The 18,490-nt window shown below is 42.9% G+C and overlaps 1 protein-coding gene across 3 annotated transcripts; it reads left to right on the top strand.

The window, feature by feature from the left end:
* Positions 1–467: 467 nt before the first annotated feature.
* On the top strand, positions 468–16,235 carry raver1 (ribonucleoprotein, PTB-binding 1). Of its 3 annotated transcripts, none has more exons than XM_088603463.1 (15): positions 468–833; positions 2,452–2,518; positions 3,008–3,477; positions 5,002–5,193; positions 5,484–5,604; positions 6,121–6,221; positions 7,362–7,448; positions 8,921–9,011; positions 9,128–9,408; positions 9,843–9,942; positions 10,421–10,581; positions 11,472–11,552; positions 11,787–11,921; positions 12,630–12,713; positions 13,601–16,235. In XM_088603463.1, exons 1-15 carry the CDS (start codon positions 519–521, stop codon positions 13,745–13,747), a joined length of 2,433 nt encoding a protein of 810 aa, XP_088459589.1. In that variant the 5' UTR covers positions 468–518; the 3' UTR covers positions 13,748–16,235. The 3 variants fall into 3 exon arrangements, with proteins under 3 accessions (XP_088459589.1, XP_088459590.1, XP_088459591.1); XM_088603465.1 differs by lacking the exon at positions 468–833 and adding an exon at positions 1,513–1,943; XM_088603464.1 differs by lacking the exon at positions 7,362–7,448 and having other exon boundaries at positions 469–833.
* Positions 16,236–18,490: the final 2,255 nt, after the last annotated feature.

Here is an 18,490-nt window from a genome sequence, read left to right as displayed (position 1 = left end):
CACAGCACTCGTGAACACGAACACACATTGTTATACTTTCTCAAGTTTTAGAACTTTTTTTACATTGTTTTGATAGGTTTTTTTTTATTTCAGTGCATTGTCTTCTGTGCAACAATGCTGTCACAACTACTTTACCAGTTTAAGTGGTTATTAAATCATCAAAGCCTGTTTTTTCCCAAGGGAAACTTAATGTCACTGGGTGGCAAACGATTGCCTCTTTTACATTCTGAAAAGAATGCAAACGCAATATAAAAGAAACCGCCCTCACCCTATTTCCAGCATCATTCACAATAACCCGTCCATACAGGACAGGAGCGCCTCTAGAGAGAGCAAATCAAATAGCGGCATCTCACGTGACTTTCGCCACGCCCCTTTCATGCGTGAACGGGGAGGGGGACCCAAAGCAAGTCCTCTCATCCAATCAGCATCGCCCTTACTGCTTTGTCGCTGTTGTTTAAACTGCACCAATACAGCAGGCTGTTGCTGTTGCTAGATTGAAACCTTCCCAGTTCCCAGTGATGGCGGCCGCCGTGTCCGTTGGTGCCGCAGCCGGAGGAGACGAGAATCTGAACCTGGGGCCCATTTTGAAGTCCCCCTCGTCTTACGACTGCGACCCTGCCGCCGAAAATGAGGACTGGTTCCCCGGGGAAGGCGGAGGAGAGACGGGAGAGGAGGAGAGCCCGGCGGGAGACGAAGGTCCGAGGGCTGCCGAGGAGGAGCTGTCCGTGCTCAGCCCCGAGGAGATCGCTGGCCGCCTGGACAGGACCCGCCGGGAGTTTTACAACCGCAGGAAAATCCTCATTAAAAACCTGCCACCCGACATCACGAATCAGGCAGGGTTTTGTTCACGCTTGCTTCGAACTTTCGTGCTTTTTTTCCCCCTAAATTTTTTTTTTTCTTTACTGAGCTTACGAGTTAGGCTAGCGGGTTGGTATGATTGCTGTGCACGTCTGATCTTTTCATTCGGTTTTCCCGGTGTAGCCTTAATGGGGAAACGTCGGTGCTTTGTAGGTAGTTGTTACGTCTGAGTTTATTTCAGGGAATGTGACCGCAAGTTCAGGACTTAACCAGTTGTGTATACATAAAATAAAACACTGTTGGTTTTAAATGGGCAGTATGTGTGTTAGAGGTGTTAGTTTTACCTTGTCCAAGAGTCTGACGCTGAAAAGATACGGATTTTACAGTCTCATCAGGCGCTCGTTGGATCCGTCTGTCGAGCTGCGATCCGTGAGCTGTGGATACTTTCTATCCATAAAAATAAATGAGCAAGAGTGTGTTTGTCTACGAACAACATTTTAGCTATGTTATATTTACCGTTAATATTTCCTACCTTGTCTTAAATATACCCTTGACATCTGTGAAGACTTTTAGAATGTTGAGAACTAAATCTGTCGTAAACCTGCTTAATGAATAAGTCTGGTTTAATCCGTGCATTTTAGTGTTTTTGTGACTTATGTTGTGTAAAATAAGCAGTTTATTCAGATGTCGGTTTTATTTGCGCCCACACAGTGGCACTGAGGAACACCGGTTTCTACTGTCAAGTTACAGCAGACCTATGAAGTGAAAAGCAGTACAGTTTCAGATTTGCTTAGGCTGCATTAGTGATCCTGCTGTTAATGTAATGTAAATTGCCTGTTTCTCTGCTCTGTGATGCGCTGGCTCTGAGCTCTTCGCGTGACACACGTTTTGTTGCCATAACATGACTTTCTGAACAGAGGGGTCAATAGGCGAGAACGCGTTTGCCTACTAGGACGCTGTACACATGAACAGAGTTCCAGATCGGGGCGTTTTGAGCCAGCCCTGATCAAAGAGTAGGCTACGTCCAGAAAGAGTAAAGAGAAAAAAGACAGCGATTTTACATTTGCAGTGAGAGAAGCTGCTGGATTTGCTTAGCGCTGTGAAAAGTGAACTTGCCCACAATGGGCAGACTGCATGCAGCACGGGTGAGCTGGACCCCTTTCTCCCTCTCTGAGGGAGAGAGCAAAGCGTGATGTCACCACAGTTGGTTGGGGGCACCTGGGGGGGCTCAAGAAAAGCAGGGGTTGTTCCCAGCCAGGAACAGCTCCCTGTTTTCCTCTTTCAGGGCTCGCTCCATTGGAAGAGTCCCCCCTTCTGTTCTTCACACCAAAGTGGTTCATTCTAATCACTCTGAGTTGATTTTTGGCTGACTGGCAGTTTCTGGTTCTTCACTTCAAAATGAATGTGAAATGCTGGGTGATATTGAGCGTGGGCATCTTAATAGCACTTTAATTTTGTGCCTCATAAACATTTACTTAAGGAAATCTAAAAAATCTAGGAATAGATTAACAATAGGTAAATAACAGCCCAAAATACATAGCTATTCCAGTGTGGCATCCTCTCAGGATTATTAATGCCTAAGTTAACAAACAACTTTAAATGGTTTGATAGAGCAGTAATGTTTATTGCATCCTTTTGGTATTTTTTTTGCAGGAGGTCCATGATCTTTTGAGTGACTATGACTTAAAGTACTGCTTTGTAGACAAATACAAAGGAACAGGTGAGTACCTTTTAAAAGACTTGTATTCCCTGCCTCCTGTAAGCCTTTGCCCTGTATGAAAGGCTGTATTAAATTGAAGTCATAGACGGCATCTCCTTTCAGAGAAACCTTTTATTCTTAGTTTAGGGACTTGCTTAGGGTCTTAATGGGTTTCCAGCATTTCCACCTGAAAAATAAACTAGCGGTTTATTATTTCTAGTTAGTCACCATATGGCTCTGTGTTGACTTGGATGCTTTGAAATAAGATGGAACCATAGAAGCAGTGCTGACGTCCAGGGTAATGGAAGACCAGAGACCCAGTGATGTTTCAGAACCAGGGCTGAGAATTTCTGCCCTGTTCAGCGATTGTCAGCACTGTTGGGCCTCCCAGGGCAGGTCTTTGGATTGAGATCCAGTCCCGAGAGGAATGGTAGGGGTGTTCTGCTAATGTTGGCAGGGATCAGTCTGAGTGTTTTAACCTTTGACTTCTGTTATTCTTGCCACTCCTAGCCTTTGTGACTTTGCTGAACGGTGAACAAGCCAAGTCTGCCATCAAGGAGTACCACCAGTATTCCCTCCGCGACCGGGATATCTCAGTGCAGCTGCAGCCCACGGACGCCCTGCTGTGCATCGCCAACCTGCCCCTGTCCTTCACCCAGCAGCAGTTCGAGGAGCTGGTCCGCCCCTTCGGCAACCTGGAGCGCTGCTTCCTGGTGTACAGCGAGAGCACGGGCCAGTCCAAGGGCTACGGCTTTGTGGAGTACATGAAGAAGGACTCGGCCGCCCGGGCCAAGTCCGAGCTCCTGGGCAAGCAGCTGGGCACGCGCATGCTGTACGTCCACTGGACCGAGGTGAACTCCCTCACCTACCCGCTGCTGCACTCTCGCTGCCTCTGCGTGGACCGCCTGCCTCGTGGGCTCCAGGACGCCGAGGGCCTGCAGGAGATCTTCACCCAGTTCCACCCTCCCGTCTTCTGCCAGGTACAGCTGGAATGGGAGTCTCCCTTTGCCTCGCCCTGGAGAGCCCCAGTCTATTGGGGGTTGTACATGCTTTTGCTCGGTGGCCAAAGGGCATTTTTGTAGCCTGTAGCTGGCTCAGCAGGGGTTTGACAGGAAAATGAGAATATGGGTGGTTCTGCAGGACCAGATGTGGAGACCCCCTAATTTAGATCAAGCCAGCAGGAGAAATAAATCCCCTTACTGGCAATAAAATGGGTAATCCAATCAGGCCAAACCCAAGTGGTTTAGATAGAAACTTAACATGCTGGTTTTCAGTGGGTCAGTTATGTGGGTGACAGTTCATGTACTGGCTTGAAGTTTAGGTAGTGAGATACTCTCAGATTTCACCTTCAGACCATTTTAAGGAAATACTTGTAGAATTACACTAGCAGGTTTTTTCCATTATTTACAGTTAAAATCGGGGACCTTGGCACCTAGATTAAATTTGAGTTCTAGAGGAAGCATTGCTTAACCCTGACCTGATTTGCAGGGTTAGAGAGCGGTTTCTATAGTGATGACCGCCTGACTGTCACAGGTGCAGTGTGTGAATGACCTGTGAGCACATTACTGAATTGCTGAAGCTCGCCCATTCAGCCCCCTTTGTCTTCCTTTTGCTACGTGAGGAAGGGCTTTCTGGAACTTGCATAGTGGCTGGCTGCTCTGGGGGCACCTCATTGTTATGGAAATGTTTTTTTTGCTTGCTATTAGGCTTTACAAAAAGTTGCAAAAATATGAATGCAAGCCTACCTGGGGCACATTCGCTGCTGATTGCACAGGCCATGCTTGTCTAAGTTTACTCGGAGATCTCTGTCAGAACCACATTGGGCTATGACGGGCCTCCTGTTTTGAAGTAATGGCATGGGAGGGAGGGGCTTGATTTAAAGCTATTATTGGCTGTCGAGTACCGAAGCAAACCGCATGACCTATTGTCCACATATCGGCTATTAATTCTGCCGGGCTTGTACTCTTTAACACATCCCCTGAAGTGTATACACTTTGAAAAACGAGCACTGTGTGGGGGTTTCAGTGGCCTCTGTTGCACCGGACTGTTAGTGCTGTCGTTACTTTTCATTGCGCGGTGGCCTTAAATTGACAAGGTGACCTACCTTATACATGCTCCTTTCAATTTTGTAGTGCCCACGTTTATTCTGTAAACATAACATGCAAATTGATGAGCAGGTGAATCTCTGCCGTTTCATTCCTTGACCGCTACCACTGCAATTTTGACCTTATTAGTTTAGAAATACAGGTGACAATTCAACCTGGTTTTCCCTTTTTGGTTTTTAAAAGCAAGTTCATTTGAAGGTCTCCATCTAGTTGTAATAACTTTAGTAGTTTTTTTTTTTAGACGCCCACAATTCTTTGTAAAAAAAAAAAAAAGCCTTGCAGATCCTACATAACCAGCCCACAAAGTCAACTTTTGAAAGTGAATTCCTGCTTGACAAATTCTTAAAGCGTCTGAGGTCCACAGCTTTTTAATGCCGACTGACTGTGTGCGCTTTCCAGCTGGCCCAAGGGCAGGATGGCAACTTCAGGCGGTTTGCGGTGCTGGAGTTCGAGACGGCCGAGATGGCAGAGATGTTCCAGAGGAGCACCGATGGGCTGGCTGTGGGCAAGACGCGCATCCGTGTCTCGTTCTGCGCACCTGGACCCCCGGGGAGGAGCATGCTGGCCGCGCTCATTGCAGCTCAGACCATGGTAGGGTTCTCTGGTGCTGCCCTTCAAAAGCTTGCAATTTATAAAATCTAATTTAATGTTCTCTTAATGTCCTATGCAGATGTGTTTGCTTGCTCTTAGATGTTCAAAATATGCAGAGAGCGATGTCCGGCTTATTTGGGGTTTATGCACTTTAAATACTATACCTAATTTCAGCTTCTCCTATCCAAAATGCAATGGGAGCTTTTAATTAGGTAGGCTTCTTTTAGTGTTGTCGCTGTTCTGAGAGGGTTGTGTTTTGACTCGTTGGGTGGTCTCTACTCTCTGTGCAGGCCATGAATCGCGGGAAGGGGCTGCTGCCTGAGCCGAATGCCATGCAGATCCTCACCAGCCTCAACAACCCAGCTACGCTGAAAATGCTGCTCACCCCACTACAGCAAGGCAGGAAGCATGGTAATACCCCCATCCCCCGGATGTGTTACTCTGCAGCCCACTTGTCACCAACAACACCTTTAGGTCCATTCCCTAAATATTGGTGCAAAAGGCAGCTTACAGTACCAGGAGGAAAGCCATGCCTTATTAAGAGGACAGGTCTCGATGTTGGGATGATCATCAGGGTCTCGTACAAGACATTTTTCTGCTTCACAAAATATTCAAACAACATTTGCAACATCAGGGGCAGGGGGTGAGCCTGGAAAATCTTCCATTCTTGGGAGGAGCTGGTAATGTATGTTTTTTTTTGCTGCAAGTTAGTTGCTGAAGGGGGAAGTGTTGTAATGCAGAGAAGAGCTATTTCATGGGCTTGGCCTTCCTAACCTTGGCCATAGAGTGCACTTTTAATTCTCGTGTAGTTGTAATCCTACTTTAGTAGTGAGTGTGGTGTATGACAACTTTCCTTTCCACTTCATTTTGAAAAGAAGAACTAAGTGGTCATGAAATGAGAGTTCCCTGTTTTGCTTTGTTTTGAAGGTCTCCTTGGAGCAGCTCCTGCAATGCCCCTCTTGGCAAACCCTGCCCTGACAGCAGCTTTGCTGCAGCTTGTACTACAAAACCAGGCCCAGCTCCAGCAGGTACAGTACTTAAACCTTGAGAGCAAACCACAGTGTCCTGTGCCAAACCACTTGCAAACTACTGTTCCTCCAAACATGCCTTGTGGCTAAAGGATGAAAGCGACTGTTTATCATCCTGTTTTACAGTGTTTCTTCCTGCAGCTTAATTATGCCAGTGGCCTTCAAATATCAACAATGTATCTCTATACCTTTTCTCTCAATGTACAGTGTGTATTTTATAAATAATTTTATTCTATGGTATGTTCCTCTTACAAATTGTAACGGGAAGTTTGTCCATTGTTTCAAGCAAATACTGCATAGAATAATATAAATGTGATGGTTCTGGAAATTCTACCCCTTGTTTTTAAAGGGGAACTGCAATCCAAATTTTTCAGACCAGTTATTAAATCTCTGTAAAATTAATTGACTGTCACAAACTTTTACAAATTCTGAATTAAGTGCAAAATCTGCAACTTTGTGAAAGTACTTGTTTGCCATGTCACACTGCTGATCTCACCATGGTGAGTGTTCACACAAATTGCAATGTGAATCTTATTAGTCCCTGTAATGACTAATGTGATGTATGAGCTAGAATAAGTACAGGTTGTGCAGGAGACACTTCACTGTTGAGTTAACAAGTAGCATTTGTCAGCAAACCTGTCTCAAATTTGAGAGCAATATTTCTATTGGATTTAAAGATGTATTCACAAGGCTGCACATTAACAATGTAATAGAGCTGGTTCATGTCCCCAGAAGTTTTGTTGCCTTGTTCTGAATCGCAGACATTGATGGCAATATGGCACTATGCATACCTGAAAATCTGGTGCATTTTGTGATGTACACAGTAATCTTTAAAACCTCCAATTTACATTTTACTGTCTTTGTGGTTTGAAATGCACTCATCAAACCAATTCTTTCTAACCCCATAATATAGAAATGGCATTGCATTTCCCCCTTTAAAAGCACAGAAGTGTTTTTTTTCTTTTATGGTTAAAAACAATATGGTTAAGGGGAGGAGGAATGAAGCCTACAGCAAGGTTCCCTTTTCTGCTTTTTGTAATGTGATTTATTCCTTCTCTGAAAATGGCTCTGACTCTTCAGCTGTTCATCTGTCTTTCATCTTGTTATATTTTTCTCTGTCATCCATGCACCCTTTGACAGAATGCATTGCTGGGGAGCCCCCTGCTTCTGCAGAATCTTATGTGGGCACAGCTCCTGCACAATAAAGAGAACCAGGCAGGCCTGAGTGTGAGTCATGGTGTGAGTGTGGTTTGTGTGTAGAGCGTGGTTTCCCATTCATTGTGTTTCCTCTAGGACATGGTTTCCTATCTATCCTCCTGGAGGACATGTTTTAATTACCATTCACTTAGCTCTTTGTTAGTTACATTTATCAAACCCCTAGAACATCTGTTCATATTGTTAGAATTTGAGGTAGTTTTAACCCCTTAACATTTAAAATGGGTCCAATGCCTGATTCCAGGGTTCTGTTCTTAATTCTTAATGGTAGTGGTAGTGACTTTGGAATTTAACCACTGGGCTTAGGCAAGTGCTTAGTTGGGCATCTGGTTCAGTGCTGTCCCGATCCATTAAGAATTCTTTTCAGAAAGCTCTGGGTAGCAGCAGAACGTAACAGAATTGTATTTGCTGCATCCCTTGGCAGTGATCTGAGTGATGTGGATTTCTGATGGAACAAAGTACAGAAAACTGGGATCATGTTGTCTCGGCTGTAATGAAAATCAAAAGATACTGACACTCCGGGGCAGGGATTATGGAAACCTGCTCTAGGAAACGTTGTTCTCAAATATTCCTTTGGAGCTGCTTTGGCTGAATGCTGTTTGAGTCATTTTGGACTCCTCTCCAAAAGATAAGTTGTTGTGATTCTGTGGTTGACTTAATCCAAATTGTGACTCTGAGAAGAGCAGTGTCTGGCACGGCCAAGCCTGTGAACCGAGTGCTACTATGGGATTGATGTACTGAGAGGTTTACTTGATTGTGATGGATGGAGAAAACCGGACAAGAATTACGGGAAGCAAGTAGGCTGGCGGAACAGGCCGGCTTATTGGAAAAAGTTTTTTTCCTTCACCTCCCACACACCATACTACAGTACTTTACTCATTTTAATCCAGGATTGTCATATAAATTTGGTTTTGATTTTGAAGAGCAGAGAAAAAGCCCAGATGGCTGGACCCACCATGTAGGATGCTTTTATAATTATTCTGTATATATACATGAATATTTTTGCTCCGCAAAATATTACCGTGTATGGTAACAGCTGGAGATGGATATAGTTATATTTCCATATCTAGGATTTAAAGGCTGGAGGGGAGTTTGTGGGAGGAAAAAATTCAGCTTACAGCTTCTCTTTCACTAGTTCTCAATCCAATTCTAATTAAGTGTATAACCCTATACTGTGCACTCTTCGTATGGTCCTGTACTGTAATAAATTGGATAACCTCCATTATTTTGAGTGCTTTGCATTAAAAAGCCTTTGTTTTTTTCCATTTGTCGAAGTTCCCAGAATCTTCAGTTGCTGTTTTAGTGATCTCCATCCCTAATCCCTCAAGATGAATGATGACTTTGTCATGTCAAAACATGGACTGTTTTGAATAAATAATGGAAATTTGGATGTGATGGATCCTGAAGCTTTCCAGGATGAGGGGTGGAGATCCTGTTAGGCTGTAAGGATATGATCAGTTTTTGGTCGTTTGCTGTTTTTGTAGCCCGGGGTGCTTGGAGAGAACCCCCTGTCCGTGCTGCCACCTCAAAACATCCTTCAGCAGGGAATGGGAATACTGGGAGACCTGCCTCCAGGTGAGCGTTTGACTTCGGAGTGCAGGGGTTTACCTGGGAGAAGCTGTTCTGTTCACATCGCTCAGCTGCCTGCGGTTTGTCATGTTCTACATTTGCTCTCTGCCTTTTGTCTGCAGGTGGAGTTTTGCCCTCTGTTGGGCTGGCCCCAGAAGTGCCTCCTCCAGGGCCCATAAAGCCACCCACGCTGCCTGGAGGAAACATGCCCCTCCCACACCTGCTGGGTGGTGGGTCTGTGGACCGGGAGTCTCCCACCACCGTGGGGGGCCACTTTCCTCAGTCTGCGCCTTCTCCTGCGCTCCAGGGCATTGTCACCCCTATTCTGGGCAATGTGCTAGGTGGCATACCTCAGCAGCCTAGTGCTGGTCTGCCAGCCGATGGCGGGTCTCTAATGCCAGGGGTAAGAACATGGTGTGGGAGGCTTGTTCATTAGCCCAAAACCCTACTCCAGTGCTGGAGCTCTATCCTGCTTGTCAATTGATCTGGGAACAAAAAAAAAATCATGCTACTGTATAGTGTTAAAACAGAATATAAAACCTTCCTCAGTTGTTTTGTTTTAAACACAGACTCGGTGACCATGGTTATATATTAATGTGTAGATTTAGACTTTGGACTGCCGAGCTTTGGCAGAAGTGAGTTTTGGATTTCTTCCACCATTCAACCTCCAAAAATAAATCCCTTTAAATAATTGCATTCTACCACAATATTGAGATCTTCAGACATAAGATTGTGAAAGGACTCGAGCATGTTCAATTCTTCACGTTTATTTGCAGGAGGCATAGTTAAGCACAGCAGTTTATGGGAGGGAAAAAACATTAATTTTGTCCTTTTCAGCTGTCCCTACTGGGGGAGCCTCCCAAAGACCTGAAGATTCCCCGGAACCCATTCCTCAACATCCACAGTGCCTTCCCATCAGCAAGCATGTCAGGATCAGGTGAGAGGAGCTGACATGTTTTGTAGATCAAGGTTCCACATTCTTTCAGACTTTGTGATGAGAACTGTGCTTCCATTTCACTTCAACTAGTGGCTTTCTTCTCTGTGACTGTCCAGGGAGCTGTAAAAATACAAGGAAACCATCACCTCCCAGCCATGAGGTACAGGAGTGTGTCAAATCCACACACCTACTGTACCTCTGCTTGCCAGCCGTTCTATGCCTTCTATCTCAAAATATTGGATGACTGCTACTCTAAGCTCTTGGTACCATTAAATATCTGGTTTTATTTTCCTCTGCTTCAGAGCTGTGTCAAAGGAAATTCAGAAGTGGCTTGAAATCTGAATATTTCATAGCTGAAAGCAACTCTGAAGTGGCCCAACAATGGAGTGCAGAATCGGTTTGAAATGAAAACCATTCTGGGCCGTAAAAGGTATGAGGTGTTGAGGCATGCATTTAACTTTTCTTGTGTTTTCTGCAGGTGCAAACTCCAGACCGCACCCCTATAGGAAGAAGCCCGCTGTCTTGGGGAACATTTCTAATCCCAGAAACATGCATAGTTCCCATTCAGACTTCTCTCCTCCTTCCAGCCTTCAGTACCAAGACTCCTATTTGTATGGAGACTACAAGCCTATAAATCAAGTATGATGTCTTTATTTCTCCTCTTTATTTGTATTTCATTATAGTTACACTTTCAAATTAATGGAAGAGTTGGTGTGGAAATGAGTCACTAGTGATTAATAAGTTTTGTGACTGGAGATAATAGAAGCCTGCAAAAAATAATTTACAAACCCAGAGGTAGATGGCAGGCTTCTGTTTTTCCCCAAAGTTGTTTGGCGCTCCACTATTGAAATGAATACTGGGCTTGGCATGTGGCATTGGAGGAGGTTTTGATGAAGTCCAGCCTGTAGCCTCTCTTTGTTTTAATGTGAAATATGTTTGAAGGAAGCATGTTTCAATTCAAGAATTTATACAGAGGTTCTCTGTAAAAAATCGAATGCAGCTCGAGCCCTAGAGTACCAAAGGATCCTTCGGGTCTCATTCTTTTCTATATTAAATAATGTCTTGTATAATAAGTGGAATCTTCCTGCTTCTTTTGGTCTTAAACAGTTGCTAATTGAAAATTACTTATTTGAAACCTGTAGGACTCCTGCCTTGTAGGACTAGATTTTCCCTTCATTAGTAACGATATATTTGTGTAAGGAAAGAAGTGGTGGCAAGATGAAATACTGGTAGGGTAATGAAATAACTATGCCATGAAATTAAGAATGTAGCAGTGCTCATAATTGTATCCTCTCCAGGATGTCTTTGTCATGCAACTAGAAGGAATTGTGATATTTTACTGAATTTAAACATTGAGTAAATATTAATTTCCTACCTGCGAAGAGGGTGAGGTCATCTGTCTGCAAACAGTAAGATGCAATTAAAGAAGACTGTAGCAACAGACTGTTTGTTTTTTTTAGCATCAGCTAGCATCATATCACTAGCCACAACAGCTCTGTACAATGGTGGGTTTTTTTCCCCACTAACAGGACTCGATGTCGCACATGTATCAGCAACACGATGCCTTGGACCCAAGTGCTTTGAGAGGATACAACCATCACAAGCAAAAGGTACTTTGCAGGCTGACGGCCCTGATCGATTTATAGCTCCCTTTGGCTAGAGGTTTTTATGAAATGTAGCTTTTGAAAATATTTTCGAAAAGCATACGTTTACTTTGCCACACCTGGCATTCTGACCAAGAGCCTGTTTCCTAAAACCAGAAACCACCCAAGACCTGCAGCTGAGCGGGAATCCTGTGGTCTGTCATGATTGACAGTCTTTCCCTTTTCCGTTTTGTGCTCCAGAGTCCGTACCAGTCTGGCTGCAGTGAGCGCGGAGCCTTTAACCTCTCTCCTGTGCCCTCTTATCACTCGGGGTCTCCTACAGCGTACTTCAAGAGCGGGATGAGTGCTGGGATCCAACAGACTCACCTCAACAAGGTCAGGGGGGTCTTTACTGTTTGAAGTCTTAACAGGGAAGCAGTATATTTTTGTACACTGTGGTATTAATGTGTAGCTCCAATTTGGTTGCCTCCTTCCCATTTTATCACTCACACCAGCACATTGCCAAAACGGGGTGAATGCAAGATTAAGAGGTATACATATCTGTGCCCCGAGTCATGGATGATGTTCTGGGCAGGTCTCCTGTTGTGCTGTGCAAGATGGGGACATGTTAAAAGGATGTGCTAAACAGGTTTTAGTTGTTCCATGGTGACCACTGAGAGAACGACCACCTCGTTCTCTAGAATGCAGTTCTGTTCCCAAAAGAAATATCTCATGATCTGTTGCCACATTCCCATAAGAGTTGCATTTGCATGGGATTTAGAAGACAAGTACTCTGCAAAGGGCAGGGAGTTAGCCATCCATGGCAAACCCACGGATGGATGAGGTCGAGAGCTGTATTTTTCTCCAGGGTTGTCTTGAACCTATCTATTATCCGCCTCTCTCCTCCATCGCCATCCCTGTCGATGTGCGGCCAAGACGCCGGTGTCTTGGGCACTCTTCGTGTTCAAAGCAAAGGTTGTGTAGTTTGTGTCCAAATGGGGAACCTGCACTTACTGGCTCAAGTTGGGGAGCTGCATTTTCTGGTTAGTAAAAATATAACCTAATGTGTGTGAAATTGTAAAAACTGTCTCTGCTTATTTTCAGGCAGTAGGTATGCCTCCTGTAAGCAATGGAAACAGTTTGTACGGGTACGGGCCAAGCTCATCTCCTCCAGGAAACATTATGAAGGTAAAGGCTTTTTCCCTCTCAGTGAAACGGGCAAGATTCTTAAGTTAAAGCTTGGAAAATGGTTACAGTAGGCTTCACATCGCACCTTGAGGACCTGAAGTATAAAGATTCTACTATTACAGAAGTGTCCTTGTCTGTTAACCTTATTTCTGAATTTGTTTTAATGCAGCTGTGGTTTATTTATTATTTTGAAACCCGTGCCCAGACAGTGTCATTTAAATTCCACAATTGAGTGCAGTTGCTCAATGGAATAAAGAGTGCTGTTTTTTTTTAAATACTGCACGTGAATGTGGTTAATTGGTTAGAAGTTTCAATTATATTGTAAAGTTCTAATTAAACTGAAGTTAATTTTTTGCCACCAGAAACATGGTTTTAAAAGATGGTTTACAACGGATGTAATGGTTCTGCTTTTTGTAGAAAAAAATAGCATGTAGTGCAAAACAAAGCTTTGCAGGCTGTCGCCAATTTTTAAAAGTCAGGTTTTATTTTTAGAATGAGGAAATGATCAACATTTTGACCTTGTTTCTTAATTAAATTTGCAAAGTTACTCATTGTGGGCCTTGTTAGTCATTGGTATGCTATAAGAGATTTACAATCTAAGCTCTTGTGGTACAGTAGTGGATTAGTGGGTGCACATGAATCTTTCAGTGACCCAGTGTTCATCATGCTTTTAACATGTAGCCGTTTGCTGTATGTGCGTTCAATTTAAACTCAAGAGATGAGAACAGTACAAGGAAGCATTCTGAAATTGCAGACATTCCAAAAGTGATCATGTATCTTTCACTCCTTCCATGAGGAGGATGTGCAGGAAAGATTTAATGTGCCAGGTTTGGATGTTGCATGAATATGCAGTTAATATCTTGTGCTTTTTTTTTGTTTTTGGTCAGACGCCAGTTGGGGGTCAGAAACGAGTGTTCTCGCGTCTCATCCCGTCGCCCGAGCCGAGCCCCGAGGGCAGCTATGTGGGACAGCACTCGCAGGGTCTTGGGGGACACTATGCCGATTCCTACCTGAAGCGGAAACGGATATTTTAACTGCGGGTGTCTCCGGAGTCGTGGGGATAAAATGGAAAAGGATGAGAGAAGGGAGGGAGGAGGAAGGACAGACCTCTGACGTTGTGCTAATCATCACTGACACCATGGTTATTACAAGGGTGGAGAATTATTATGTGTGGTGTTCTGTTTTTTTTTTTCTGCCAGTGATAGTCAAGGTGGCTGTAAGATGATATACTGGGAAATGTATGACTGTGATTTATCCATTTTATTCTTTTTTTCCCCTCCCCTCTCTCGGTAAAGAACATTTTAAGATCCTGCTTCCCAGCTCAGGGAGGTAAATGTTTCTGTTCGACATATTGGCCTTGTAATGTGAGGTTTTGTTTGTTTTTTTTAGTTTTTAATTTTATTTTAAGTATATAAGTTTTAAGTTTCATTTTATTTTGATTTTTTTAAAGAAAAGCCTCATGTTATTATGTGGGTAGCTGGAGAGTGAACACAGCTTAAAGTGAATTCAGGATTTGGTTTTCCTGCTATTTCCAAGTTAAGGCTTAGTTTAGTTTTTTTAAGTTTTAATTTTTTATCCCCCCGCCACCCCAGGCAAAGCCCTAAATGTTTTATCCTTTCTTATTGTTTGTAACTGTGTGAAAATGTGAATTTTTGCTTTTTGTCATTTATGCTTTTCTGTTAATGGCAGGAACTTTTCCTCCCTTGTACTGCTCATGTAAATTTTATTTTCCCTATTCATCTTCCCTTTTAACTTAAGATTCTAAGGAGGGCAGAGATGAGGAGTAACTTTGTACAGTCTCGTGTCTTAGTGTGTACTTCAATATAGTTATTTAAATGTGCAGCAGTGTAATGTTACATGAAAGCATCTATTTTTACACTGACATTATTCTATAAACCTCAAGAGCACAGTTATTCTGCTGATTTAGGCTTGAAATGTGATACCCTCCTTTAATGCCTTATGTCCTTCACCACTTCTAAACCTTACTGAACATTTACGTTTCTCAGCACAGAATGAAACTGCATTGACGTGACAAAGCAGACTTCCAGTCTTGACCTGAACTGGTTCTTACCTCACTTCTTAATACTTCAGAACCAAAACACTTCTCTGTATGTTTCAACAGTGTTTTTGTGCCTTCTAGGATTTTCTATCATAAATCATTATATAAATTATTAAACTCATGATGCCAAATGGCAACAGCAGCTCTTCCAGATTTAAATGTCCAAAGAAATTTGGTTGGTGCTTTCAAAGCTCAGCCTATGTATGTGTAACAGGCATGCCTTACTGTTTTTAAATGGCCTTTAAATGAGCATTGCTGGGGTACTGCTGCCTCTTCCTTCTTTTAATGATGTGGAACTTATTTTTGCTTCTCATTAATTTCTAAAGTTCCAAAGAAGCTCTGCCCTGTTGGTACTGACCAGTGTATTTATGCTGAGGTGCCTTTTTATTTTGTTGTCCAGCCCAGAGCAGGACTTCAAAGCAGGGTCGTTTCTGTGCTGATATGCTTCTTTCTGAATCCTGTAACCCTTTTAGATCAAGGCATCTCATGGCCAAATTAGGAAAGGAAGAGCCAAGATTCTAACATTTTAAAGGTTAGAATTCAGACTTTCATATTAACAGCTTTACTACAGTCAGTTTTTTTATACCGAGTCAGTTTTACTCTTTGGGTGGTTTTGTATACGGGGTGATTGCTTTATTGCACTTAAACTACTGTATGTGTGTTGAAATCACCGTTCTTAAACCTTCCTTTTGTTTTTGATCAGTGCAGCTTTTTTATTTTTAATCTTGGAACCTTTTTCCTGTTCCTAGCCCATGTTTGCTTAAGGAGATGCTCAAGATGCATAGGTCTGAGGGCATTTCATGTAAGAAATATAAGGCATTAAACATTTTAATGTGATCTTTGCAGCTACAGCAAGTCTTAAATGCAAATTTGTCAAGGGAACTTGCAATATGTTGAAAAATCAAGCAATTCTACTAGTCAGACTGAGGTATTAATATCTAGTTTGACAGATATTCAAACAAGAGCCAGTTTGAGTATTTTATTCTTTCCCCCATTTAACCCACAGTGTTGGGTAATGGCTTTAATGTTCTCAGTTTAAACCTATCATGACCAAATTCAAAGCAAATTTTCTCTTCAAGTGGACATGTATTGATCAGTTTTTGTTTAAGCTGTTTGCTGATCATTATCCGCTTGGGTGGTGCATTTCCAAGTTTAAACTGCCATAGAAGCATGCTTTTTATTCTTTTGTAATACACAAGAAAATACTTGAACAGCTTTTTGATCAACTGTGAAATCGCAGTTTGTGAGGAGTATGTTTAGTAATGTAGGTGGGTTTTAAGTTAAAATAACAAATTCTTTGTATAGTATCATTACCTCCAACCAGTATTGCTTGACATTTTGAGGAAGTTTGGGTGTCTTAGTGTCCGCTAGGGTGATTTTTCTGTTCCATATTTCTCATTGTGACTTTTTCTTACTAAGGCAACTAATGTTTGTGTCTCCTACAAAATAAAACAAAAACGTCATGTTGTGAGTGATTCTTCACTGTCTTGTCGACAAGCACAAGGAAATCTAAAAGCTGTAAGTCTGACAGGTTTGTGCTGGAATGCTTTGGTTTTGGTAGATCTCTAAGTGAATTCAATCTACAATAAATGACACTTGCAGCTACAGATGTCATTTATTTGCTCTAGTCAAGGTAACAGTTGCTACATCGATAAATTTATACGCGCCAGCAGCTGAGTCTTGTCTGCTGTAGGTAAAATGGAGGGTCATCTTTAACAAAACTGCTATGTTGTGCAAAGTTAATTGGAACTGAGATTTGCTGACTGAACACTAGGGGGTGTAAATCTACAACCATTTTTTTCTCAAGCTGCCGACAAGGCTGTTCTATTTGCGTTCCTTTATCTTACCAGGAGAGTCGCTCGAGCTCGGATTCTTATGAACACTTGCAACCAGCAAACGGATTTGCGGGAGGGTTTAGTGGTGCAATGTTAGTGGTGTTCCTCCCTCAAGGTGAAAGCAGTGTCCCGCCTGGGGTTTGAACCCTCAACCCTGCCGCATTCATGCTTTAGGTAGTAGGAGATGGTTTTGTCCCATTTTATTTGGGGAATTGGAATGGGATTTCAATGCCAGAAATGTTCGACGGTTTTCACTTTGGGATTGGGATTCCTTCTTTTTGGAATCCTTCACAGATGTAACCTTGGCTTGATCTGTACTGGTGCAAGAGAAGTTTGTAAATTACATTGAAGGGCATTCACTGCCGATACAGGAGTAGACTAATGCAACACTCCTGGTTCATGGTTGGCTTTTCCTGCTCTCTAAAACAATCCTTACGGAATTAATTTAGAACATCCTTTGAAAAAAAAACAGAGGCTCTGTAATCTGCTATAGGTAAATAAATACAAGTGTGGGTCATATACGGTTACCTTTCCCCAGCCAGAGGTTCATGCCTGCACCTTCAGGAGTGAAGCTGGGACTAACAGTTCAGGGCTCTCTGTGACCCCTGTGCCCTCTTCACGTGTGAGCTCTCTTTTCTAATCACCAGTGGACAGGACCAGTCTGCACCTCCCTTTTTTCCCCATGTGCCTATGGCAGGGTGTTGCTGTGAGCTGATGCACAAAGACACAATTGTCGGTTCCCAGATTGGGTGGACATGTAAAACAGGATTATTTGCAATTCTAAAACTTTTTTTTTTACAAACGTAAAGTTTCAGCTGTGAAGCCTTCTTCAGGTGTTGCTCACACCTAAAAAAGGCTTCACAGCTAAAACAGTATGTTTTCTCTCTTCTCTTTTCAGCATGGCATAAACCTATTGCGAGACCAAGGCAGTGCAAGTGCCTTTTGTCTAAGTCGGCCTGAAATATGTGTTTTAAATCAATTTTTGAGAAGACTACAGAAGGTCAGCTAATCCACTTCCCCTTTTGTATGTACAGCTGTCGTAATTCACACCTGTGGTTCAGATCTGCTGCCACTGAAAATGATTTTCCTTTTCCAGTCCGCCACCCAGCTGCTTCTCCCTCTACAGACAGATTGGTGTTGAAGCGACTCTGCAAGTTCTTCCATCTCCTTGTGCGTTTGCCAAATGACACTGAGTGCTTGGTGTATTAATCAGACAATTCAGCTCTCAAAACCTTGAACAAACAGTGCTCTGTTTTCCTTGGAAACGCAGAATAATTTGACCTCCAACATCCAAAATTGCACTTAAAAAGCACTTTTGTTTTCTGCCAGCTGAAGACCCTCCATTTTATTGTAATGCTACTTGAGCAATGTAGACAAGATCCCTATAGCTTTTTAGCTACACACACATCCTCTCCCCAGAACAGGCTGTACAGGTCTTTTCAAGCAAATAGCTTCATGACGCTTGTTTTTTATAAAAATGCATCGGGATAATATCAGTGGAAGTGTAAAGATGTACATCTACTGCTCCTTTAAGGCTCAACTGTAGAACCTGGCACTAAGATTGGTCACATGGTTTAAGTATGTAATGCTCCGTCTGCAATGAATTTATGCCATCTGTTGAAATCTGTCTTAATGTCATTTAGATATTGTTGGCAGGATGTGATGGATGGGCCTAGCCCATGTCTTTACTCATCATGGGCAGAGGGCACCTCCCCGCCGCTCTTTGCCGAAATCAGTCTGGAAGTTACAAAAGAAAAGACTGCTCATATCCTCTTCTCTCAACCACGGTCTTATCTCAGATGGGCACTGTTACTTTACTGTACTGAAATGAGAATTAGGAGAAGTCCTTTTTTTACTCCAGTACATAGTTAAGTACAACTCAA

This window comes from Lepisosteus platostomus, chromosome 13, assembly GCF_059453375.1.
Source record: "Lepisosteus platostomus isolate fLepPlt1 chromosome 13, fLepPlt1.hap1, whole genome shotgun sequence".
In the NCBI taxonomy this organism is placed as follows: domain Eukaryota; kingdom Metazoa; phylum Chordata; class Actinopteri; order Semionotiformes; family Lepisosteidae; genus Lepisosteus; species Lepisosteus platostomus.
This window is presented reverse-complemented; position numbering and strand designations above follow the sequence as displayed.